Source organism: Osmerus eperlanus, chromosome 21 (genome assembly GCF_963692335.1).
Source record: "Osmerus eperlanus chromosome 21, fOsmEpe2.1, whole genome shotgun sequence".
Lineage (NCBI taxonomy): Eukaryota > Metazoa > Chordata > Actinopteri > Osmeriformes > Osmeridae > Osmerus > Osmerus eperlanus.
In genome coordinates this window covers 12,627,819-12,655,361 of record NC_085038.1, presented here as the reverse complement: position 1 = coordinate 12,655,361, position 27,543 = coordinate 12,627,819, and the positions used below count along the sequence as shown (strand labels likewise).

The 27,543-nt window shown below is 42.0% G+C and overlaps 1 protein-coding gene across 3 annotated transcripts; it reads right to left on the bottom strand.

Moving 5' to 3' along the window:
* Nucleotides 1-488: 488 nt before the first annotated feature.
* Nucleotides 489-26,096, bottom strand: tdp1 (tyrosyl-DNA phosphodiesterase 1). 3 transcript variants are annotated; one of them, XM_062447230.1, is made up of 16 exons: nucleotides 25,897-26,095; nucleotides 24,791-25,453; nucleotides 24,460-24,503; nucleotides 24,288-24,343; nucleotides 24,021-24,117; nucleotides 18,877-18,911; nucleotides 17,971-18,063; nucleotides 17,437-17,607; nucleotides 17,190-17,268; nucleotides 16,658-16,834; nucleotides 12,048-12,096; nucleotides 6,163-6,229; nucleotides 5,971-6,078; nucleotides 5,465-5,567; nucleotides 2,353-2,458; nucleotides 489-903 (listed from the first exon to the last, which is right to left on the bottom strand). In XM_062447230.1, the coding sequence occupies exons 2-16, from the start codon at nucleotides 25,449-25,451 to the stop codon at nucleotides 680-682; spliced, it is 2,070 nt and encodes a 689-aa protein (XP_062303214.1). In that variant the 5' UTR covers nucleotides 25,452-25,453; nucleotides 25,897-26,095; the 3' UTR covers nucleotides 489-679. The 3 variants fall into 3 exon arrangements, with proteins under 3 accessions (XP_062303214.1, XP_062303215.1, XP_062303216.1); XM_062447231.1 differs by having other exon boundaries at nucleotides 708-908; XM_062447232.1 differs by lacking the exons at nucleotides 489-903; nucleotides 2,353-2,458 and adding an exon at nucleotides 2,478-3,071 and having other exon boundaries at nucleotides 25,897-26,096.
* Between the last annotated feature and the right edge of the window lie 1,447 nt (nucleotides 26,097-27,543).

The window sequence follows — 27,543 nt, the reverse complement described above, 5'->3', positions numbered from 1 at the left end:
GACAATACACTGCCTTGAGAAGCTCTATGCTAGAGGATAAGAGTGCTGTCTTGTTTGCACCTGTGGCTGATGCCTACAAGTCATGGTGTGTTAAACTAGCCATAATCCTCACAAGGAACATCGGAAAGTACAGATGTAGCATGGAATTGATATATAAAATAGACAGTTATGGAGAAAATATATTGAGAGATACCGATTGAGTGAGCAAGATAATAAGAGAGAGATATATTAAAACAATAGTAAAAATACAGAAGGGAAAAGTGGAGAAAGAGGAGTGATGGGGTGGAGCAAGAAAGAGAAAACCGGATAGATTTAACCTGTCGGCCCATTCAAAAGCTGAGGAAAGGAGACCATCAGTCAATTTAGTGTCTTGAGATAGACAGGGAGTAATAAATTAAGAGATCAATAGAGAAAATAATTAACCCCCAGGGAAGGCCACAATCTATCAACGCATTTGCTTCAAACATACTGAGGACTAGAAACATGGGCGAATGTAAAACATTTTTTATGTCACCTTGGGAGTACATAAGTAACTAGTTGATCATGCAGTAAAAAATAAATCACTAACATAATTATTACACAGCCACAAAATCACAACACAGATAGCTACAAAGAAAACTGGCTCTGTTCAATACTATGAAGCAGGAATAAAGACCCTCAGGGTCTTACTGAGAGATATCTACAAGACAGGCACAAATGAACTAGGACAGATTAGGCAGGACTCAGGTGTAAGCCTGTGTGTGAGTGTCCATGTGTGTGATGTGTATGTTTGTGTGAGAGGGGCGTGTGTGCGTGCGTGCATGTATGTGGATGCGTAGTATGGCCTGGCACAGCTCAGGAGGGGACCCAGATGTTGCCATGCGTGTCTGGATCCTGGCTGTAGGGAATATTCCAGATCCATGGCTGTTCTGAGAGGAGGAGCAGAAGAAAGGAGCAGGAGGGAAGCAGAGTTAAGAGAGGAGAGAAGGGAGGAGAGAGAATTATGAGAGAAGATGTGGGAGAGAAGGTAGAGGACATGAGGAGAGAGACGATACACATTAAAACATAATGAAACCATCAGCCATAGTAGGGGTGGGGGAAAAATGTATTCACATTTGAATCGCGATTCAGTCTTCTAGCGATTCACATCAATCTTTTTTTTTTTAATGTTTTTTTTAAATAAGAACATTTTTATTGATTACAAATCGAATCTTTTTAATCGAATCGTGACCCCCAAGAATCGAATTGTGAGGTACCAAAAGATTCCCACCCCTAAGCCATAGTATACAGTGCTGAGACCAGAACACAGACTATGTGAACAGTATATAACCGTCTCTGACACCAACTCACATTAAACTAATTTGCACTACTAACTGTTGTCCGTTTGACCAAGTACAGTGTCTCAAACACACAAAGACACACACTCTCTGACTCAAAACTCAATTAAAAAATGCATTCAGATACCCAGTCTTCACTGCCTGGCAAGGGTTGGTTGCCATGGCACCTGGGGTCTGATGAAAGCAATGGATAGTTGACTGGAACACAGTGACATGGACATGGAGACACAGAGTAGGCCTCATGCATTTATGCTTCATCACTCAAAATAATAATATAAAAATAACAAGTTGCTATGGCGATATGTTGCAAGCCTCATGCTTTCAGTATAACCCAATCCACTCTGTGACAGTCAACAGGGTTAGTAGAGGTCGGGGAAGGGACCAATGACCGGCCAAAGGGTCATTCTGCACTGCCATTACCCAGCAGTCAGTGCTCTGACCCCTACACCCTCAATTGATGTCCATCACAGATGATCAGAGCCCCAGACAAGAGACTGCAATGACACACACACAGTGTCAGTTGGTGGGCCAACAGTTATTTGCATGTCAGGTCTATCCAAATTGAGAATAAATAAGTTCTCATCATTGACTAGCCAGAAATCTTTTGTTGCTCCAGGAAATGTGACATCACTAGAGTATGACAGACTGAATCTTTTCAAACTGCACAATGTACACCCTCACACTCCTAACACACACAATTTCAGAAAAACCCTATGACTGCAGATGGATTATGTGCCCCTCAACATGTGACTGACTGCTACAGCTGGACCAATTTAACATTTAGCAACGAGGGAGTTCTGAGCACTGAGTGTCCAATGTCTAAGCCATTACAGCAAAATGATTTGTCATAGTAAACTCACACAGCCGCACACGTTATCAAAAACTGCAAATGGGGATCGGGATATACAGACACACACATACACACCTGTTAGACACAATATACCAGTCAGACACACACGTAAAGGCAAAAATCTTCCTACACATACACCTATCAGACACACACACACACGCAGCATTGTAGGGAGGTATTAGTTACCTTTGTCTGAGTAGCATGTTGGAGGCAGGTCAAAGGGCACCGGAAATGAGGTGGACGGAAATGTGGCAGGAAACTGGTTCCTCTGGACAGGAAATGAGGTCATGTTCTGAAAGACAGCAGAGAACATGCGCACATGCACACAATAACTAATTTCTTTAAGTCAAAGAAACTTCTAGTGGCTATCATTGTATATGAAGTTACACCAGAAACAGCACAAACAACACAGAAAGTTACTCCCAGAAAACAACAGCCAGAATCTTTAGCTAAGAGACATTCAGCTAGACAGACTGTTGACTACAGCAATCTTGTTATTCAGTGTAATTCCTGTGCAGACATTAGTGCAGAAGTTCCTCATATCTAGAGAGATGGGGGCTGATCAAGATGACAGATAAATGGATGGATATGGGTAGACAGTTTAGTAGAAAGTTGAGGAAAATTCCACAATAATCTGCAGTTTCTTTTTGTGACAGGGAGAGAAAGAGAGAGAGATTGGCAGCGACCTTGAAAAGTCTAGAGATATGCAAGCGGGGCACTGAGAGCCGCAACAAGAAAAGAGATCCAGACACACAGACTCAATGTGTCTCTAGATGTAGTTGTCTCTTAGTCCAGCTCCTCCTATGCTCCTGTAATGGGTCACCCCTTCTGGCCTCTGATAAGCAGTAGCTGGTGGTGTCTGCTCCCTTCACTACAGGGGTGATGGAGACCCCAGAGATGACACCCTGCCAGTTACATGAGAAGAAGGGAAGGAGATGGAGACAAGGCAGAGTTGATACAGACCAGCTCTGGTGGTAGCTTTTACATGTCCCAGTTGTCCAAAAAGAGTAAGGAAGGAGACAAGGAAAGGTGAGATGGGAAAGACATACAGAACCAGGGCTTGAATGCAGGCCAACTCCAATGGTAGCAGAATGTGTTCATAAGAGTGCCAGAGGCTCCAGGAGAACTCTGGTGAGACACCTTAATGGACACATCTGTCTGTCTCCCGGCAACACTCTGCCTCCCGCTGTCACGGCAACGGAGTGTAGCCTCATTTGTTTATATTGGGCCAGATTAGGGCTGGAAATCTGAACACACTGTGTTTGTGTGTGTCTGTGAGAGAGAGATAGGCGTGTAGTACCTATTAGTGTGTTTGGGTGGGGTAGGGGAGCGCCGAATGGGGCTCCCTTTGTGGAAAATTTATCAGTACTGGGGAAACAGCAGGAATGGCTGGACGGCGCCTGCACCCTATGGAGGGAGAGGCTATGCACCCTGCTCAGATAGAGCTACAGCTGGTCCACTGTGACCTGGGCTTACCTCAAACAGGGGGAAAGGTCGATATGCACATTCCTTAAAACTGAGAGGAAGGCTTCCTACAAGAACTTTGGGTTTGACACAAGTGTGTTGTTCTAAACTGTTCCTTTGTTTCTCAACCTTTATACCTGCCCCCTCCCTCCCTTCACAGAGTCTGATGAATTGACTGAAGCAAGAGGAAGAGAGAAGCCCACACAGAGCCATGCCGTAATCTGTGTCTGCAACAGTAGCCCAAGGACAGGTACACACAGACCTATACACTCACTTAAATAGGGAGTCAGGTGGCTGAGCGGTGAGGGAGTCGGGCTAGTAATCTGAAGGTTGCCAGTTCGATTCCCGGCCAAATGACGTTGTGTCCTTGGGCAAGGCACTTAACCCTACTTGCCTCGGGGAGAATGTCCCTGTACTTACTGTAAGTCGCTCTGGATAAGAGCGTCTGCTAAATGACTAAATGTAAATAGAAATGCATCTGTCACTAAAAGCATTCACTATTTATTGATCTTCCTCCCTTTCAATTTTGATCTCTCTTTTGTGCTGTCCTTCATACCCCATCTTTCTTTCTCTTTCTCTCTCTTTTTCTCTCTCAGGAGAGAAACAATGAACAGAAGGAATAACAAACCATGTTTACTAATCTTAGCTGAATGAAGCCTTACCTCTCACAGGGCTTACATTGTCTTTTATAAAACAAATTATTCACACAAACAAGTGATTTGTTGGCTCTCCTGTTTTACTCCATCTCTCCATCTCCAAAACCCTTTGTTCAACCTACTCCTGTTTATTCAGAACAGGTTGGCGCAGCAAGGCAGTTTAATCAAGTCAAGCTGTACTTTTAAGTAGCTCTTCGATCAATCCATTAGTCCCTTCAAACAGCAGTAACCTCCCAGAGAACACACGTTTGTCCTATAAATCATCTTTATGAATTACAACCATTGGGGCAACAAACTAATGAGCTGTACAGTTCTCTAGTTTTCTAAACAATAACCAAAGTAGAGAAATAAACATAAAGAGGGATGGAGAGAGAGAGAGAAATAAACTGAGAAAGGGATAAATAAAGAGAGAAAGTGATCAACTATTCCATAAACCATCTGTCTGAGATCTGGGGGAAAAAGAAAAACAGCAAGACTGTTGCTAAGCAACTTTTGAGGTAATTCTAAGGCCTACCTCAACAACAAGGGAAAATGACACTGTAGTGCTATCCTGAGGATGACACAAAACACCCTGTACACCACACGTGACGTATGTGCATATGTAACTGTGTGCCCTGTTTATAAGGCTGTTCATGTTTGTGTTCTAACCCTATATTTCGGAGCAGGTTAATGTAATAGTCTAATAGCATGTAATATTGCACATATTTTCGTCCTATTTCCCCTAAAGCAATAAAGTTAGGCTACTTAAAGACACCTTACACTCAAAGTATGTTCTAAATGGCATAAATGCTGCCAATTAATAATTGACGTAACAAATTATTGTACATGGTCAGTAGCCTAGCCTATCGATTAAGGTAGGCCACTCGGAAGCATGTACACTGTCTGCTTCATTTGATCTTGATAGGCTAAGCAAATAATAACAGTAAACCCACTATTTATTAATTAAAACTACTTCAGCATAATAATGCACTATTCTCCGACATGCACTCTAACAATCACTGCTGATAGACGGCCTAAAATTTTGTACAGCCCTCTTTCTGATACCGTGGCGGCAGAAATTTAGCCGTGGCGGGCCGCAAAATCAACATAGAGGAAACACAGCTGTGTACTGTAAATTTCACGTGTGTGTGTGACAGCACATTCAGTATGTAACAGGTGTGTATGTGTGAGAGACTTACAAAGGCAGAGGGAAGGTACAGTACTCCCAGCTCATAGGAGCGCACCATCATCTGAGTGTTGTTCTTCTCTAAGGCACCCCAGGCAGCTTTGGACAGGTTAGCACTGGAGAGATGGAACACACACACACACACACACACCAACTCTGTATCATAACAGAACTGGGATAATCAAATCAGCTGCTGGGTAACCAAACTCCAAGTAAAGGTGTGAAGTAACAGGTAGCTCTGGGAAAGACAGCCTCCTGGTTGACAGTATATGATGAGCTAACAGACAGCAGGAGAGGAGAAAAAGGGGGGGTGGGAGAAGAAGGGAGAGCAAAAGAGAACAAGACCATAGCAGGTTCTCAGCTGATTGGCAGATATAAGTTGTGGGTAAAGCATGTTGACAACTAGGCTCCACATCCAATACTCCTCTGACAGAGCTAGAAGAATGAGCTCAATATCACTTTATCTGTTTACTCCCTCATTAATAAGTAACTCACTCATGGGGGGATATGTGGACACACCTTGTGACCAGGAACCAAGCTAGCTGTGTGAAGTCTGGTGATGCCCTCATGTAGGTTTTGATGTGTGGCATGGCGTGACTCCGCCCTGATGCCTCAGCTTGCCAACGGCTGCCAACACAAACAACACGGTACATGAAACAACAATCAGTCTAAGTGGTAGATTATTTGCAGAGTGCATATAGCTGGTCTTACTGGAAGTAAGAGTGGAGCCAGAGCTGTTTCTGAGCCGTCTGGATGCTGTAGGGTAGAGAGCCCCCCGCTGTAGGAAGAACAACATGTTAGAGCACCCCTGAAGGAATCCTGGATACTGCATTTTAATGGGGTTACTTACTTCAAGTTTTAAAACAGCGATTTATTTAGGCTTTATACTACTCTATAATAGGGTACCGTATTTTACGGGAAATAGGACGCATTTTCTATAAGCCGCATCCCACCAGAATGGGAACTTTGTGTTTGTAAATCGAAATCTAGGACGCACTGGAATATAGGCCAACTGTTTAATTACCCAGGAACACTTTCATATTGGACAGCTTGGCTAGCCATCTAACTAGACAACATTCACAATCGGTGAACACACAAATTATCTAAACTACAGACCATAGCATTACACATATCAAAACAGAACAAACACAACAATAGAACTCCGAACAATGCTTATCTAACTAAGCTAATGGCCTTAACTTCGTAGCTTTTCAGCTAGCCGCGAGGCATTCTGGGTACCATGAGCATTGTCGCTACAATTTATAGTTTTCAGTCGTGACATCCGCTGTGACCTGGAGGGCAAAAAGCTGCTGGCGATGGCGCCTCACACCATTGAGACGCAGCAAAAGCCGGGCAAATTTACTTTCCCACGTTTCTTTGGATCACCTCTTAGCTAAAGATATGGACACAAACTGCAAGTGTTGGGCAATTGCGATCCATATACAGCACCCGCTGCCGTATTTCTGCCCAGTGTGCGAATTATACAATAACAATCGGGGGGTCAACTAAATGGCAGCCCCCTGATTCAACCAGCTTCTGTATTGCACAATGCCTGGTCACTCGCGCTCAGTGTTTCTTGAGTTGTATCAGAGAATGTCTAATATGGCCCGTAGATGGGCTCTGGTTGTATAGATCAATTATCACCATACGTCACACGACTGTCAAGCAGGCTTGTCGGAGGCAAAAGACGAACTTCTCCCGGGTATAATACACTTGGAATGTCGATCAGGTCATCATATATCTCTGGCCACTGGATTGCATGGCTTGACATTAATTTTTTGAGGCACTTGACCTTTGGACAAGTACATTTACGTTTCACTTGTCCATACACAAAAGTCACTTGACCTTTAAATAGCCTGACCAAGTGATCGGGCAAAACTAGCCTGGCTAACGGTGGTCGCTTTCTCAGGCAAATGACGAATAAACAGGCTTGGTTAAAGAAATCCGAGATCTTCAGCAGGCTTGTATCTACAAAAGGCGGTCCTTCCTGACGTTTTTGGTGTAGAATGGAGTGAAATACAACATTGTGCCAGTGAGCAACCCGAGTCTGACTCTGAGGCTAACGTCAAAACAGTATAACGCCGTGGGACGCAGTCTCACTCAGATTGCCAGTTTTACACAAATCATAAAAATAATCGGACCAGCTGGCTAAAAGCAGAATTCCCATATCTCTTGAAAGATGCCCTGCTTGACTTTTTAGGTGTAAAACCTTTGGTGTAGAATTGACCGAACTGTAAAATTATGAACTTTGTGACATGACGCGACCAAGACAAGAGACACCTAAGGCAATACGGTCTACCGGGCGACATTCTCACTGAAATTTCAAGACTTTCGTGAGCCAAATCAAAATTCTGATGTGACAGATCAATTGGGAATCGCTTTCTCTCTTAAAAGCTGTCCTCCTTGACCTTTTTGGTCTTTTTAAATCTATTTAACTACCGTATTTTCCGGACTATAAGGCGCACTTAAAAGCCTTTAATTTTCTCAAAAAACGACAGTGCACCTTATAATCCGGAGCGCCTTATATATGGATTAATTCTGGTTGTGCTTACTGACCTCGAAGCGATTTTGTGTGGTACACGGCGCTCTGTCAAAATGTTTTAGTACGACTTTGGTAAACTACAAAGCCGCACCGCTTGTAGCATTATGGCTACCGTAGTCAGGAGCGTCGCAGAGTAATACATACTGTGCTTCACCATAATATGGTTTTGTTTCGCTTAATGCGCCTTATAGTCCGGTGCGCTTTATATATGAAAAAAGATCGAAAATAGACCATTCATTGACAGTGCACCTTATAATTCAGTGCACCCTATAGTGCGGAAAATACGGTATTTGTATTATCCATGTAATCCTCTAGCCGTTATAAAGGCTACCTTTCCCAGTTTTCTGCCACCATGTTGCGCGCACATCCCGAATGCTTACAAACAAATAATTGGTCTATTGGGCACTTGTCACTCGCGCTGTGTTTATCAAGTTATAGCGAATTTTGACTATGGCAGTCAGTGTAATACTGTGTGTGATATTCTCTGCCATAAAGTCAATATTTCTGTGTATCGCCAACCTGTTATTGAATGATTATGGTAAATATATTGTAATAGTTACGATTACAGGTAAGAACAATATATAAATGTATCGACTCCCCCGACCTGTGGTTTTTACCTCTTTTGGGGGGGTCCGAGTCTTAAATCGGGGGGTCAGACCCCCCCAAACCCCCCCGTAATTCGCACACTGCAGTTTCTGCCCCTAAAAAACGCAAGGTTTTTATATATGTGATGACTGTGATATCATTACTGTAAACAAGCTAACCCCTCTCTCTCTTTAACAACTGCTAACTATTCAAACGGTAAGTCAACTTTTCCTTTAATTTTTACTTATTACAACCTCAATTCCAAAAAAGTTGGAATGCTGTGAAAAACCCTAACCCTAAATAAAAACAAAGGACCAAATGAGTATGAAAAACCAATCAGTCTTAACACAAGCCTCACACATTGTCTTTGTTTTACATTCAGTTGAATATGGGTGTAAAGGGATTCCCAAATCATATAATTCCAAATGCATTTCGAGTTTAGTTGTGTCTAACACAACAACCCACCTATTTAGCTAACTAGCTAACTTTAAATCACTACGACCTCGATACACAACAAACTATGTCAAACCGATTACATAAAGATGTGTTTTATGGCAAAAAATACCATAATTAATATACCTGTATGTTCTTGTGTTTAACTTTACTTGAGCTTGATGAAGTGTTAGCTGCAAATACGTGTAGGCCTATATTTGGACGGCTGGCATTGTTTGCCCTCCCCCGAGACAGGTTTAATGGCACAAATCCACAATCTCCTCTTCTCTGGGTTTTCTTTATCGGACGAAATTCTAAAGAAACACAGCCCAGGCTTGTCTCCTCTTCGATTACTGCATCCGATAGAACAACAACTATCCGGCATTTTGGCAACACAAAAGCAACAGACTCAAAGAAAATGTATGACTTTATAATGGGTGGCGGGCAGCGGAAAGTCCTTTTTGCCCTCAAAGGGGCGTGCCCCTTGGAACGTGACGTCACATGAAAACTATGAATACCAAGCAATGCACGAGTATAGGCGATCTTACAGCATTGTGTAACACACTTCGGTTGTGGATAGTATGTCCAGAAATAAAGCAAAGTCACTCATTTAGTGGCAAAATCCATAGTTATGTCTATACAATTAGTATAAGTTTAGCTAGCTTGCAAATCCTGAGGATAGCCTACTGTAGCAGACCTTTCTATGTTCAACGGAAAAGGGTGTTTTGTCCCTCGGAAGTTGCCGTAGGCATGATGCTGACGTAAGCATTACGTGAAGTCAGTGAGGGATGTTCGAATGGCGATGTCAAGAATAGAAGTGAGAAAATACAAGTTGTGAAAAGAGACCGCGTCCTTGTCTTATTGTCCACAAGACCCATATCAAATTATATCTAAAACGAACCTATAAAGAGCTCGGTTACACTACCTAAGTTGAATTAGCCAATGTCTTTAGCGATGATAGCTAACGTTAGTTTACTAGCTGTATATGACATTTCACTGGGTCTTGCAGTTGTTTGATTTACTGAAATTATTGGGTGTGTTTTGCCTTCGGCAAGGGCACAACCTTTGTTCTCTCATATATATATTATTATTCTTTTTATTCTTTTTGCCCCCCTAAAACTCAGTCAATATTTGTCCTACATAGACAACCTAGGTGTCAAAAGTTTCGTCTTGGTAGCGATTGAGTTGCTTCTATTGGGATTTACGTTCCGTTGCATGGTTTAAGTGGAAATTAAGTTTTTGTGGCGAAAAGTGAAGCTAACGGTGGCTAACTTGCTAGCCACAGTCAATGACGCTACTTACGTCACTAACGTCACGAAAACTCGCGTGACTACCTCTAGCAGAACATTAGTTTAGCAGCTCGTTAACTTCTGGGAGATAGCTAAGCTAACTGCTTTACTGCAAGGCAGCTGCAGAAACGCCACAAGCAAAGAGGCCAGGGTGATAAGTATTTACTAATTTTACATTGTGATATGACACACAATTGTGACGTGTAATGTACAATATAAGCTGATTTTATTAAGGAAGTACATCTACTTTCGGAAACAGTAGTCTACTATGTCACTGAAGTATTAGCATCATGACATTAGCCTCTGTTGCCCGGGCAACACATACTACAGTGGTCTATGATGCATCTGTTTTCAATCGTTAAAATAAACATTCCTCACAAATACATTTTCGTTGTAGGATTTATGATGACATTACATTACAAGTAAACGATTTGTGGGTGAAATTATCACCTGTGGTTTCAAACCAGTGTTGCTCACTGCAACGCTGTAGCCTACCCGAGACACTACAAAAACATCTACACAGCTGTAGGAAGTCAAACGGCGACAGAACATGTTCGGCACTCCCCTTACTTAAACCAAAAGTCTATCTAACTACTAACCTTAACTTCATTGCCACAGCCTAAACTTTGTCAATCTGTTCATGAAAATAATTAATTTCAGCCTAAACCGTACAACGGAACGTTAAATCCAATTCAACCAACGCAATCGCTACCAAGACGAACGAACACAGGAGTAGTCTAGTACTGTACCGTAGTACCGGGGCAGCTTCTCCACACAGGGCTATATCGCACTTGGCGTTGTTACTGACAATGATCGCTACCACTGAGCTTTTTATGAAAGCGATTTTCCACTAAATAAATGTCAAGCTTATTTTCAGTTAGCAGATGGTACTGTTTGAATCGCGATTCCATCTTCTACTGCCGGTAACGTCGTAGAATAATCTTCAAAGGGGGTTCTTTATTCATGAATGAATGCAATATGAGTAGACTAAATTCCTTAAAATATCATGAGAAGGGAAAACTTAAAAGGACGTTTAAGTCATAGAGATTAGGTCAATTTTTACACCGGTCTGCCAAATGTATTCGTTTTGATTCAACGATGAGGCTGCCTCTTGCAGGGGAAATGAGAAGACATCTATTTCATTCTACACTTCACTCGTATTTTCAGTTGTAAATGACCAGCAAAAAAAAAAGCTTTTAAATCTATGTAATCTTTATAAATAATAAATATGCATTTTTATATAAAATATACAGAAATATCAGTTGTAAAAATGTCATTCAAAAACGGACCCCTGTGCAACCGACGCAAGCAAGCACACCCTACAATTTCCCCAGAAATTGTACCCTCTCTAGTTATGAAATGTTATGTTCTACTAGCCATTTGCCTACTTTAGCAAGTCACTGTATTTCCAAGCCATGATAGTGTAACTGAGACGACACAGTAAATAATTCCTCTTTCAAGTAATAACCCCCCGTTCAAGTGTTGAGCATTAAATTAGCTGCACGGTCTGTAGAGATCTTGGGACAAAGCCACTTTTTGTTCTAAAACCGGGCTATAAGCCGCTTCGAAATATAAGCCGTACAACCACAAGAAAACTGTAAAATCGTGGTACAGGCCGCGGCTTTATTTCCGAAAAATACGGTAGTTGTATAGGTTTATAATAGTTATATGTGAAAGAGAGAAACAGAGAGACAGCAATAAACAGAGAAAGCAGCAGAGAGTAACGGAGAAACAGAAAGGCTGCTCACCCGGGTAGCCTTCCAGACTGGTCCTCACATCCTCCACTGAAGGGTATACCTGGGGATCACACACACACACAAAGCAGGGCAGTCAGACCTCAGGGCCCTACACACTCACACCTTTAAACATCAACCCAACCTGTTTGTCAATTCCACCCCCCAGACGTGTAACGCAGTAGCCTCTTTTACACAGCCTGTTAAAGCTGGGATGTTGCGGCATAATTCGCCTTTAAGTCGTATAAAAGGCCTCGCAGTCGTATAAAAGGTACCGACAACAGAAAGGGGGTCATTGTGGAACTACACATGCTAACAAAAACGCTGACGTAGTCCCTTTTTACCCAGAATGCCATCATGCAACATCGTAAAAGCACCCACAGGGTGGTATTATGCCGGCTTTGTTTGGTTCTGTGTAAACAAGCAAAGCCGGCATATAGACAGGTCTTTTATACGGCAATATTGCAGGATCTCTGTGTAAAAGGGGGCTCTTGCGGCTCCCATAAACGATACCTACTTACTCACTCACACACTACCAGGCTGAGGCCCCCCCTGAACCCTATACACACACACACACACTCCTCTCACCTACCAACATTCACACCCAGATCTATCCCATCTCTCTCCCCTCTTTAATGACTTTTTTTGCACTACTGCCTTAGGTTTACAATGCCATTTGGCACAGCTCTACTACCTATACTTCAGATACGTATTACCTCATTGTGAAAGCTTGTGCATATGCTGATATTCTTCATAGTGTTTTTACTAACTATTTTATTACTACCACACACATACACCACTGTTTTTGGTGAAGCCGCAGCCATCCTTTTGTTGCCTGCACATTGCATTATGACAGCACAATTGTTCACTTTGTCGTGTAATAAAATTGCCTGCCTTCCTGCATTACTGCCCTTGCGGTTTGTCTGTCTGAGGGGTTAAGTGGCGGGGGGTTGTCTCTGCGTGACACAGTGACTTTTCTGCTGACATTTACAAAGAGATTCATCCCAGAATAATCAATGACACAGATAATCACAGGAGACATGAATCCTTAACCACCAGGAATAAACTTTTTTAAACAGTGACGTTGATGTACAGAAGAACACCAAACCAAACAACCAACGAAGGGGCATGAGAGGAAGAAAGTAGAAGAGAATGTTCCATTATGTGGACTGATTTGATGTGGTCTGTTGCTTGTTTGCTAGCAATTTGATGCCCACCTATTATTGTGATTAGAAAGCATGGATTGGTGAGCTTTTGCATAATGACAACCCAGAGCTGACAGCAACTAACTACAGAAACACAAATTACATGCAAATGATGCTTGGTCAAACACAAAGATTTTCTTTTTATATATACACAGGCATGTATCTACTGTATATGATAAGAACAATCATGCAAACGCAACATCTATTTACATCCATATGTACGGCTGAGGGAGGAGGAGCAACGGGAGACAGTAACTCCTATTCTATTTATTTATTTATTAACTTTTAGGGCATTTCTGCTTTTTTTGTTGCAAAGAGATAGTGAAGACCGACAGGAAACATAAAAGGGAGGCGAGGGGAGGACTTGCAGGGAATGGCCCGGGCTGGATTCGATCCCGGGCCCCTGCAGTAAGGCCATAGCCTACATGTGAGCCACCCAGGAGCCCCAAACTGCTCTATTCTGATGAAGTTATAGCTGGCCTCAGTCAATCAACTCACTAGACAATGAAAACTAACATGTGGTATTCACACTGACTGAGAGGCTAGACTGGGCTTTGGGCAGAGTCGGCTCCATGGGGGGCAATACCCCCCCCCCCCCCCCCCATGGAGAGGGGGGAAATAATGTGAGGTGCAAACTCTTTTCCACTAAGGCCATTGTACTCATGACAGGCTAAGAGATAGGATGAAAGACAGAAAGAGAAAGACAGAATTCAAATTCTAAAAGACTTTAATTGGGCAGTCATGCATGTGTAGTGAGGTCAGCAAGACCACACAGAGCCAACATCTTGCCACACCTGAAGAGTGATTAAATCACGACAAACCTAATCAGCCCTCGTGACACCCTCAGTATGCTGATTACCCACCAAACGCCGATGCAAAGGTACCATAGAATTGGGGGGGGGGCCTCCCCAATCTACCTAATCAGCCCTCCTGCTAGCTTGCAAGCTTCAAAGGGCCTGCTTGAGACAACACGTCTCCAGCAACCATTTGCTATCCGTTTTGGCGGCGATTTGAACAAACATACCTTGATCAGAACTTTTGAGGAAAGTTCTTGAGACTTCACCTTTACCACAAGAGTAAAAGGTGAAGAATTATGACAGGGATATTTGTGTCATGTTTGTTACTTTGTTTTAATGTTGTGTACAATGAAATCTTGATTCTAGTAACTACTCCTTCTTCCTGAAAGATAACCACGTCATTCTTGGTATCTACACAACGCTATCATAATAAAACAATCATTAAACTATATTTTGTAACTGTACCAAGATGTCCAGAACAATATTTGAACAATCTTATTAACCAGCCAGAGACCAGATCACACCTTTGGTAGGTGTGAAGGAAGGAGGGGGGAGTTGAGAACCCAGCTTTCCCCAATCAACGTCTGATCCCAGACACGTCCTCCCTAGAACTCTGAACTGTATGAAGCTCTAAAATGACCATCAATCTCTGACTCCAGCGAAACCAACCATGGCATGAACGCCACCAGGATTGGCGTTCCAAAGGACGTCGCCAAGCTTCTCCTGAGATTCAACTTCATAGTGAACGCATCACTATCTGGACGTTTCAACAGAAGTACCAAAAACGCAATTCTAATTGCGACTTGACTGAGATCCCGCAGACTCAGTCACATGACCCAGTGCAGCCGCACTTTGACTTTGATTCTTCAAATGGACCTTTGGCGCAAACTGCCCTCAACCTCATTGATCAACCCCTGATCAAACGTAACTATGGCTAACACTCTTTCCTCCCCGACATGGCATTGGCGTGAGCTCTGTTTATGATTTGTAAGGATGTAATCATTGACTGTACAATTTCTGTCTTTCTTTAAGTTAGACCATTTCATTCTGTTCATTGAAACCAATATCTCATATCAAACCCATAATCTAACTTCATACGATCCGTTTACCTTACTTGAATAAATTCATTGTAAAGATATTTTGATGTGCGTGTTCACTAATGTTACGATTGGCTCTACACTTAAAACAAATTCATTCCTAAAGATGAGACTGACTATTACATATTAAATATAGTATTCCCTAATGTCCTAAACCAATATTAGGGTGGTGCCCCAAAACTTTATTATACATTAAGTATTTCTATCTTTAAACAAGCAAAACCCCGCTACACATGCCAGTTATTTAGAAATATATATGTAGAGATGTTACAGGATAAGAGAGAAAGCATTAACAAAGAAGATACCGGCAAAGCAGGAGAGAGGGAGAGCTGTGCGACACAGAAGTCCCAGCTAACATAGAAGCATTAATCACACACAGTGTGACAGGTGAAGTGGATCTGCTGACTGGAGCAATGGGCAGGGCTAGATTAGATCCTTAGATCTCTGTGATTATCTCACCTCTGCTTCTCACATATCAATGGATACCTAACTACTACCTGTGCATCATAGATCTACATTGAAACAAACGACTTCTTATGGTTCCTAGATATCCACAGGCCTGACAAATTGGCCTAGTTACCGAACCTCAAACTTATTTTTGCTTTGAGAACATACAAATACACTTAAAGGAACATCGTAATACCTGGGCTTGGTGCCAGCAGATCTGGGATTGCTTATTCCTATAAAGGAAGACAACAGGATCTGATCCTGGATCATCTATCCATCTATACTGTGAGTCGCTGGGCCCCCCAATGCCCTCCTCCCTCTCTCAAGTCACATATCATCTGGAATTTTCTCATTCCCCCCCCCCTTCACATCAGATAATTAGTAACATTAATTGTAAATAAGAAACCAAAATCTCATATCATGCATGCGATTCCTTAACTCTCATATTGACATAGTTTTCAACTACACAATATACTACAACAGCATGATAGAACTGCTGAAATTCAGTCATGGCTTTTGATTTTGGTGTGCCACCCCAAGATTTCCAGTGCCAACAAAACATTTCTAGGGGCGCTACTACATCTATCCACCTCCCCTGGGCACCAGGGAATAGGGTTGGGCATCTGAAATATAAAGCCCAAAAGTTTCGAGCCTAGGCTACTGCCTCAATTAAATGATCGCTTGACATAATGTAACAAAAATGGCATAGTGGGACACAAAAAAAGCAAAATTGCTCAAACTAATTTGTTATAGAGCTCCCAGATATTTTGTGGCGAAATATGTCCAATACAAATGAATGGATGGATGTTGAGGATTAGAGCGTAGCTGTTGCCACATACAAACAAACAAAAAGTGTAGTAGGCTATAGGAATAATACATGATTGGATAATAGGCATACAAATGTTGTTGAATAAATATAAAAAGTGTGACATGTTTAGATTTTCACAGAAATATCAATGGATATTCTCTTGTGTCTATTTGCACATCAGAATCAGAGCTAGCTAACAGAACATCATATTCTTATATTTTTTTCTCAAAAAATATTTTGCAATCGGAAGCAAGATTCAATAAGAACATACCAAGTGTACAGGTGGATCAAGCCTGTGCGACGACTTGCCCAAGGTGGTCAGGGTGCGCTGGAATTCCCCCGCCAACCATTTGGTCTTGTCCAATCCCATAGAGCCGATGCTGGAGAACTGACCGATGACAGGCCACTTTTCTTCACTGGGGATGGGTTGTGTGTGATCATGCAGTAGCTAGAAAATGGGCATAATAAGGCAGAAGGGAAGGATGGAGGGAGGAAAGGATGGAGGGAAGCATGGAGAGAAGGATAGAGGGAGGGAAGGAGCGCAGAAAAGAGGTCAGAAGAATAACAGAGGTGAGATTTGATCAACTCTGCTGCAATGGACTGTCACAGGTGGTAGACAGATGGACTGACGGACTATAATGAGGGCTTCGTTGAACATTGAGGCCAGTGAAAGTGCCGGAGCTCTATTCAGCCACAGAGAATCGAAGAGAGAAGGAGTGAGACACAGGGAGAATAAGAGAAAAAAAAAATAGGAAACAAGAAAGTAAAGCGAGAAAGAAAGGAGCCAAAAAGCCTGTTAGTACCTTTCTTAGCCTGAGGTGACCCCACCTCTCCATGTCTGATCCCAAATATCTGCCTGGAGCCGAGCCAATCAGGTACACTCTGAGGAGGAAGAGGAAATAGGAGAAGAGGGAAAGGGAGAAGATGAGGAGGTGGAGGAAGAAGAGATTGACAACTGAGAAACTTTGTCAGGCAGCATCATATAACACATTTAGTACTGGCAGTGACTATAGGCCAGTGCATGTTTCTTACCCAGGGTCCTTGTCTCACCTGGTCTCTGATAGGTCATGCTTCTTGATCCTCTGCAGCCAATCAGAGAGTTCAGGGGCATGATAGGCCGACAGGTACTCCTGTAGGTCACGTTTGAACATGGTGGGTGACTCCCCCGATGTCTCTGGGCTCCCAGCCGGTAACTGTGGATAGAGGGGGCTCATCCACATCCTGGCATCAAGACACAGAAACAATTTACATTACAAGATGATTATAAAGATAATGTCGGTGATAAAGACATAATATTAGGGTGGCCTTTTGTTTTGTCCCCGTTGTGGGTTATCTCTTTTGTTTTTGATTGTGGTTGTGCAACTCTCTTTGTGAGATTGTTTTAGGAGATGATTAATACATTTGATCAAAAAATTATAATAATAAAAATTGGACAGTGTACAATTTCTGGGGAAATTGTGAGGGTGTTCTTGCGGCTGCCCCAGCTGCCCATAGTCTCCTCTTTTTTTGCATTAAGGCAAAGGCAAGCACACCCAATGAGTTATAAATAATGAAAATGATGAAAATGGTTTCAAAAAGCCTCACCCCTGTGTCTTCTGGTACCAGTCTGCTCTGATGAGGTTGGAGGTGAGGATGACAACCCTGAAACCTTCCTCATACCACAGCAACATCATCTTCCTGCAACAACAAAAACACACTGTGTGTGAGGACAACACATAACCCCCACGGTCAGGGTACAACCCCTTGGTCCAAAACAACTATGGAGGAATTACCTCATAACATTCAACCACATAATAAAACACTTTCTTACTTAAAATATTTTAACCTATTTAACCCTACAATATTCAGATAACATACTTACATGCTCTAAATGGCCAAACATTATTATTTTTACAAAAAACATTTTTTATATATCAACAGGATGTGATGTTAGAGTCCAGAATTAACTACTAAGGGTCGGCTCGGGCATGTGTGTGTGTGTGTGTGTGTGTGTGGGGGGGTTGTTATATCAGCCTTCTGAGGGTGGGTGAGATTAAAACACTGGTGTGTGTGTGGAGGAGATGAAGACCTGAGTTTGAGGGTGGGGGTTTGGAATGGAGAGACAACTACAGGATGTATGTGATAACATATTCATATATCTAGTTAGCATGGGTTTATACTTATTGTGTACTGACTAGCAAACATGAACTGAGTAGCAACTGACTGGCTAGGATTTATTTATGAGACAGAATATTTTACTAGTTACTCTCAACTGACGATCAGCTGCCTAGAATCAACTGACAAAACAGGATTAAATGGAAAACAAAACACCAAAAGACAAAAAGCTAATGTACCAACTGAAAAGCTGAATCCTACTTGTGGTTAATTCTATTTAATTTTATGAAAGAGAGCATGGCTGTGTGAAGAGAGTGAGACAGAGTTGGAGAGAGAGATGTTACAAATGGAATACATAAAAGGCTCTGAGTCTAGGAGAATAAATGGAACACTTACGTGTGGTGTGTTCCAAAAGCAATATCCAGTTTGGCCTGTTAAAAAACAAATAAATCCACTTGAACTCAGCTCTATGGTGTCTTATTAGGGTCATGCTCTTGGCACTACAGCTGCAGTGTGTCTGTCTCAGTGAGATTGATTAGGAAAATAACATTTCACTTCAAACGCAAGTCCTTAATTGATCGTTTTATTTAGATGTCACAGCTTACAGGATCAGACGTGAGGAAGAGGAGAAATCAGCAGCATAAGAGGGGAGAGGAGGTAAATGGGTATGAAATTGGCACAGGGACTGCAAGGTGAAGACCCAACATGCACTACTAGGGCATCAAAATGTAATGGAAAAAACAATGGTGTCCTCTAGTGGTCAACTGTGGGACCACTAGAGGAAGTACTAGGAAGCAAAAGAAAATACTTAAGTCTATCTTATCTAATCCAAGCCCCCTACTTGTCCTGGGCTGCGTTTCCCAATAACGATGGATCGTAGCTGTTACGAGGGTTCTCTACGATCCATCGTTATTTCTTACGTGCGTTTCCCGAACATGCTCTTAAGGAGAACCATCGTACGTGTCTCTTAAGTTGCACTTAACAAGACGCTGTCCATTGTACTGAAATGTGATTCTTCTGACGCAAATTTAAAAATTTAAACGGCAACCAAAATATTTGACGAATTACGGTACACAAAAAATTTCTGTCACTACAGAAAACTCTACATTTATTATAGGCTACTTATTTGAGTACTTTTCAATGTACATTGTATGATGCTACATGAAGGCAAAGACAATAAGGTGAACGTGCAAACTATGCTGCATCTGAGTTTTACACCAGAGTTAGGACCCTGCAATCAGCGACACAGGATGCTAAATACCAATAGGAGGTCTTGGAAATTAAGTGGGCTTGTCTCCAAATTGAGGTGAGGAAGCTCTTGTTTGAAGAGATGAAGTTCACAAGGCCCTCCATTTCTGTGCCTATTCTTCTTCCCAATCAACAAGGTAGTGTCAAATTTAGGTTACCTTATAGCCTAAGCATACAATGTTTATTTAAATTAAGTAAAGGCTGAATTGTGTATTATTGTATCATATATTCAGTGTTGCCAATCCAATCCTTACATGTTTACCTTATAGATCCATGTGAGGAGCAGGAGCAGGGAGAACAAACTCCACTAAAACAACTATTTCTCAAATTACTTGTGCCTTGGTTTTTAACTCTTCTTGGTAGGCTACTCCACTTTCCATAGTTGGAAAGTGGAGTAGCCTACCAAGAAGAGTGTCTCAGCTAGCAGCCTATATAATTCAATGTACAAATACAAGCATCTCAATCCAACATATTTACTGTCTTATTTTCTAGTGCTGACTATATCTACAATCTTGCATAGGCCAACAGCTTTCCAAGACCATGTTTGCAATCTCATAATTCTCACATATTGGCCACAAATGACATTGTGACAAATGACAAACACATAAGTAATGAATACCCCGTCTTCAACATGGAATCATTGTCTCTGACATGAATAATTCTACTTTAATTGATGGTTGATCAATTATACTCATTATGAATGTAAGATATGACATCATGATATCATGCTGCTCCTGAACCACATAGAAGCAGACATGCAGAGGCTAACAAGGAGGTCCTTTGCACTGACCCCTGCAACCCAACTACTGGCAGTGTTAACCCTTGTGTTATCTTCGGGTCATTCTGACCCATCAGTCATTGTGACCCACCGTCGTATTGCGACAGATTTACCGCATACAAAGACAAAGTGAAGCATTTTCTTTTAACCGTTGGGCTGTCTCAGACCCCCCACATTGCAAAGGTTAAAAGAAAATTATTTTAATTTGTTTTTGTATTGGGTAAAATTGGGTAAACACAACGATGGTTCGTTATGAACCTTTGTGTCATGTGACCCGAAGGCAGCACGAGGGTTAAGGTTCTATGCCACTGGCAGTTTTCTGGAGGTTCTTGGAGATGGACATGGGCTCTCCAAGGCCTCAGTGTCAAGATCTGTGCAGGCTGTCACAACTGCATTACTTTGCCACATCCCAGACCACATCCAATTCCCCACAACCAGAGGGGACAAGTCTGCGGCGCAGGACTTAGGCTATCGTCAATGGCTTTTATGATTTTTGTACGAGTTTTCACTCCCTCCCAGCCCCTTCACCCTGTGTGACTTCCCAGTCAACCCTGTGGAGTCTTCCCATTTCCTGGGCGCCACCATCTCCTAACATCAGGCTCGGCTCTGCCACCAGCCTCTTCATCCACCGGGCTTGGCGTGCTACCAGCCCTATAATTCTAATAAACATCTTCAATGTTCAATTGTTGTTGTGTTATTGTACTTGTAAAAGCGTTACGTTAATGCATTTATAGTTACTATTGCACATTACAACAGCCATATTTCAATTTTATAGTATTTTGAATAAGACTGACATTTGTTTTTTAAATACCTTCATTGCATGCGCCAAACCCACCAAATCAAATTATTTTGTGTAACCTAAATTTACTTGAGAATAAACCGGATTCTGATATTATTCGGCACTTAAACTTGTATGGTTCACTAAGAAATATCCCAGTTCCAGCGTAACTGCTGTAAAAAGAGAACCAAAATAATCTTATTTTCCATCGGAAGTAACTTTCAGCATTAATCTAATGTAGTTTTCATGGTCGGCCTACGTGTGTCTCTGTGCTACGATGCACTTAGCGATCTACGACTGGTCTGGAGCTCGCGTTAATCTACGAGTATTTTCAAGTGCCTCTTTAGCTACGATGGTTTCGGGAAACGGCCCGTACAACTAACATCCATCGTACGATGGACTCTACGATCAATTTAGGTTTACGATGCTTTCGGGAAACGCAGCCCAGAACTGTTTCTCAAAGCCTGCAGCCAGCTGAGTCTCCCACCCCTAGCTCCTTAGTTTGAGGCACAGGCCCCGATGGAGCATGGTTGCATTTCTGTTTTGGCACCTGGCTTATTCCAGTCATTTTATTCTATTAACTCCGGTCAAAACATCCAAAACTGTATTACCCAATAAATAAATAAAATTCTCGAAACTGGCTGAAAATAATCTATTTTTCATAGATGAATTAAGCTGAAGACAATTAAAGTAATAAGAAATAAGGAAACTAGCACCCCATTTTTTGGGGTATGACACCTGTTATTGACCCAAGCAACACCGGACGATCTAAACGTTTAACAAGGCGCTGCTGACCATATCTTGGTTCTGCGTCAGTGAGCACTTGCCATAAAAACTAACGAGGCATCATCTTCAAACAGCTTGGATGCTTGCGCTACTTAATAATAGGTCTATCCAAACAGTCCACTGTAGCATAGTCAAACCTTCAACACAGCCATTTCTGATCACCTCAGTAAGACACAGCACTGTGACGACCACATGAGCACAAGAACCCCCCGACTTTGCATTATATGACGCCTCATACAATGCCACTATCTTTCTGGATGAGCCTCAAAGGGCTGATACCAGACCTGGCGTCTCCTTCTCCCCAGGGAAGGGAGATGGGCCAGCCAAATGGCCCACCTTTCTCAACCTCTCCCTACTCCAGAAAACTCTGGATTAAACAAAGGAGTTATCCAAAACAGACATTTAATGGATTTACAAACATTTCTCAAAGACAATACTGTTTTTGGACACTAGAAGGATTATTGGAATTTGTGTGTGACAATTTATGCTTTCCCTTTAATGCTGTGTTGATGTAAGTTGATGTTTTAATGTAACATCCTTTCCTGTTGTGATAAGTCAGTCAACCTTGATATCAAAATGATTTGAATCTACGAACGAAACCATTTATAAATGTTGTGTCTATATTTTTTGAAGTATATGCAAGGTATGAACATTTTAAGGACACCATCCAAAAGTATCAGCCTCTTCACACCTATTTGTGAACCAGTTTGAACAACACCCAGGCCAAGGACCTGACCAATGAACTGTTTTACCTGCCACAAGGCACTTCCCCTTTATTCTGATTATAAATACCAACAACAAATAATCACTCGCTGAGTCCATTGATACAGCAAGTCCAGACAACGGATATGCCTTCAAGAAGGATCTCGCCAAGCTCCTTAGATTCAACATTATAGTGATTGCGAACTAACCAAACGCAATTCAAATTGCGACACTGAGATAACCAAACTCAGTCTCACCGCTGATTAAAATGAATACTTTCACAAAAGAACCTTTGGATTGGATTACACAGACTAATTTACTACAGCCAAGATTTAAACGGACTCCGCTTTCGACCCACAATTTCAACACACCGGCAAACGTAAATGCGAATAGCCTATATTTCTTACTTGTAACATTGGCATGAAGTAATTGATATTGTGTGTGCTTTGATTAGACCTACACGTAAAACTAACTACCATTAGTTTACCACTAGACATTCCCGTTATTGGACAAAGGCTTAAGATTCTTTCTCCTCCCCCTTCCCACTCTTTCTATCTGACCCATTGTATGTTGTTTCGTGTGTTAGCCCATCAAACTCTTACTAAAGCCAATAACATATTTCCATTACTGTTCATTAGATTTCAATTTATTCCAATAAATCATTATGTTTAATTGTAACTCACGTATTCTGATCCCTCAAGTTATTTGATCTGCTCTACACAAATCCATTACTTAAGATTATAGACTGATTATTACGAAGGCTATCATTAAACAAGGTTTCCTCAGCCCCTTTAACCCTTGTGTTATCTTCGGGTCATTCTGACCCATCAGTCATTGTGACCCACCGTCGTATTGCGACAAATTTACCTCATACAAAAACAAAGTGAAGCATTTTCTTTTAACTGTCGGGCTGTGTCAGACCCCCCACATTGGAATGGTTAAAAGAAAATTATTTTTATTTGTTTTTGTATTGGGTAAAATTGGGTAAACCCAACGATGGTTCGTTATGAACCTTTGGGTCATGTGACCCGAAGGCAGCACGAGGGTTAAACAAATTCTGAGGTGGTGCCCCAAGAGACTTTATTATAACTTAAGTTTTTCTATCTTAAACGAGCAAACCCTGCTACACCACATAACAATCAATAAGCCAACACCTTGTGGACTGTGGAATCAGTATATTTTAAAAGTCTTAAACAGATGGTTATAATGTAGCCTAAAATGTTGGTGTGTTCCAACTGTTGAGGGTACCTGACAGAAGTGGACGTGTGTATAGGGCTGGGCCTGCTGGAGGAGACGAGCTTTGGCCTCTCTTTTGTCCCCATGGACAATCAGGACAGGCTTGTCTCTGGACACAGACACATATTCCATTTTCAGAACAGAAAATCTCCCTTATCATCAACCCAAACATCACAGCAATTATCATCACCCTCCTCCTACCTCATCATCATTAATGGTCTGCTTATTGTAGAACAGAAGCTCACAGGCTCTTCATTAATTTCAAGAAGGGTTCCTTACCGAAACTCTGGTGGGTACTGCTGGACCATCCATGCGATGTCAAAACAGTAGTTAAACTACACAGAAGTCTGGAGTCATTTATACAGCAGGTAACAAGATACAATAATCTGTTATACAGTGAACCCACACTAAACAAGTTGAAGAGGCACAGTGTGCAGCTTTGTAACCCTACCTGGACAGATTCCTTCAGGGTTCCAAATAATGGCGAGAGGATCTCTGAATGAGGACACATGAGTTGAAGAAAGTTGAACATCACAGACAGAAGGCTAGATAGACATTCCACTTAGTTAGAAATGCCATACTGTAGGTATCAGTCCACAATACTGTTTTTTGTCCTTGCTCTGTAATAGGAGATTTACAATAGTCTTCACCGATACGATGGTGCTGGATTTGGGCAGGAGCTCAACATTAACATCTAAATATATTTGTAGCTATTTCTCATAATCATTTGCATGGTTATGTTCTAGGTTTGTAGCTGCACGCTCCCACGTTATGGGACTGACCTTTGATGTGCAGAGCCCCAGTGTTGTATTTCTTATCCAGCCCTGTGACTTTGTTGAGGTAGAAGCGGTATGTGTCATTGGCAGGAGGAAAGCTGGTCTCAAAGAAATCGTCCGGCTCATCGATGTAGTATGTCCGCCCGTGGGGGCTAGGAGGCTGGTCGTTTTCAACCTTCACCCTCTTGGGGTTCGGGGTTGGGCCCAGAGTCGACTTCTTTGGAGGGTCTTTCAGGCCTGAAGTCAAAGCTTTCGGCTTCTCTGCATCATCATCATCATCGCTGTCGGAGAGGGCCCAGCCAGAATCATCTGCCTCCTTCTTCCTCTTGCCAGCCAAAGATGGGAGGCGTCCATGTTTCACAGGGTTCAATTGGCTGACCTGGGCTACCTGTCTAGCCTCAGAGCCAATAGAGAGAGAGATAGCAGAGGTAGGCCGGACCTGAACTGGAACTGGTTCTGGTTTCACCTCCACTACTATTGCTGGGTCAGGGTCCAAGCCTGATACCGGTTCAGAAACGAGGTAGGGATCAAGCTTATTGGTGTTGGAGTTAGAGTTGTGAGTTTTGGTCTGTCCAGGTGAATTACTGTTTGTGGGTTTTGAATCTTCATCATTATCATCATCACTGCTGGAGAGGGACCACTTGCCATGCAAGCTTACCTTTGACATGTCTGGTTCAGGGGATCAGGACGGAGAGGTACTTTAGAGGAAATACAAAATTAAAGTTAAGTTTATGGCCGCTGTACAACTAGCTGTACTACAACCGTCACGGTCTGGGCAGGAACTGTGCTCAACTGGCTAACATTACAGCGCTCCATATATAATTTATATAAACATCATGGATCTTAATAAACATACTGCTGAAGCACTGAATCTTAAGTACTTCTAACAGGCTGGACGCGTGGCCCAATTCCAGAAGACACGCCTACTCAGCCCGTGAGTGGATGAAGTATATTTCTTTGTCCGCACAGAACTTCAGGCTAACACATACTAACTGGCAATAGAAGACCCTGGTAAACGTGCCACTTTGGAAGGCGGCTTGACAAATAACTAAAGAGCAAGGCGTTTTAATGAATAAAATCTGAAAATGGGTGGTGTGGCGGGAAATACTCACTGCAATCCTGCAGATGAAAGTGCTCCGATTTTAACCGGCACACTTCCTTGCAAAATCAGAACAATAAATGCAATCAATCCAGGACGTTCTGAGTGTACAATAGGTTGATTAGTATGGGGTATGTTGGACAGGAAAAACTTGTAATATAGCATACTTCGCCGTATTACGAGAACAGGATACTCGTGTTTTGACCAGAGATGTGGAGCCACCACCACCTCTCCTTCGTGTTCTTGTTTTACGGCGGTTGGCATCCAGTTTATTGGTGCATTACCGCCACCTTATGCTCTGGAGTGCAGATCAGAAGTCCTTTCAAAAAAATGTATGCTAGGGCGGCCATCATAAAATCTGACTGAAGGACTTCACATAGCCCTTGTGTTATCTTCGGGTCATTCTGACCCAACAGTCATTGTGACCCACCGTCGTATTGCGACAACTTTACCGCATACAAAAACAAAGTGAAGCATTTTCTTTTAACAGCTAGGCTGTCTCAGACCCCCCACATTGCAAAGGTTAAAAGAAAATTATTTTTATTTGTTTTTGTATTGGGTAAAATTGGGTAAATACAACGATGGTTCGTTATGAACCTTTGGGTCATGTGACCCGAAGGCAGCACAAGGGTTAGCTCTCAAACAGATGACTGTTTGAATGGAAACACCTCATCGTACTTGGACTGAGGTTGACTGAGGCATATCTACGACGGATCATTAGGGCCACATGAGTTGGATTCGTTTCATAATTCACAAACAAATGTAACGCGATTCACAAATCTATTGTCGTGATTCACAAATAAATGTCACGCTATTCACAAATGTATTTCGTGATTCAACATATTTGACCCCATTACATTACATTTTACACGAGTTACAAATCCCTGCATTTGTGTGTGGATTTTTTTTAACTTTCCTGACACGCTTAGATTCACAAATGCATTTTTTCTAAAAGAAAATATATTCTCTGCAGTTTATCAGATGTCTTTTCCAATTTTAGCCAATCACATTAACGTGGTCTAGCCTAGGAAACACTTGGTGACTAAACATGGATCCTGTATGGAAGCTATTGAATCAGGGGCGTCGTTACACCCTTTTTACTGGGGCACGTGCCCCAGTATAAATCTGATGTGCCCCAGTAAAATCAAAAGTTTGAGTTTTAACAATTTACTTTATTAGTTAGTGCATTTACTTAGATTGATAATCCCAGAAAAAATAAATGCAGTATCCGAATCAACGCTTGTAAAATCAAAGCAGTTTAACCGAAAACACAAACCGATACCCGCAGAATTCCATGTCAGCGCGCTCTTCTGTGTGCCAAATTGCCGGTGCAGCACGCACACAGAAGTCCAGGTTTCGGACTCTGCACACAAGTCAGAATTGAGGTAGGCTACGAAAACATTACAAAACTAAAGAAAGTTTCTAAATGATAGGCCTACCGATCATCGTATTTTGACTAAAACATAAAAACAATATTACATGAAGCTCAAAGAACAGTATTTGCGCTCAAATGATAGCAAAGAAAATGTGCGCACACGCATTAACTATTGATGTACCTGCCAAAGCTGATATCAAACTTGCGTCCCTGAACTGTTGTATAGTGGGTTAAGCAAGGGGAGTTTCTATAGCCTAGTAGTGCATTGTGCGCCGCAAGCTTGAA

Coding starts and splice junctions, on each gene's coding strand:
- tdp1 (XM_062447230.1), bottom strand. CDS start 25,451: ATGTCAAAGGTAAGCTTGCATGGCAAGTGGTCCCTCTCCAGCAGTGAT. Junction 6,230..12,047: donor CAGTCTGGAAGGCTACCCGG/GTGAGCAGCCTT, acceptor TTCTTCCTACAG/CGGGGGGCTCTCTACCCTAC. Junction 2,459..5,464: donor TGTACCTTCCCTCTGCCTTT/GTAAGTCTCTCA, acceptor GCTGTCTTTCAG/AACATGACCTCATTTCCTGT.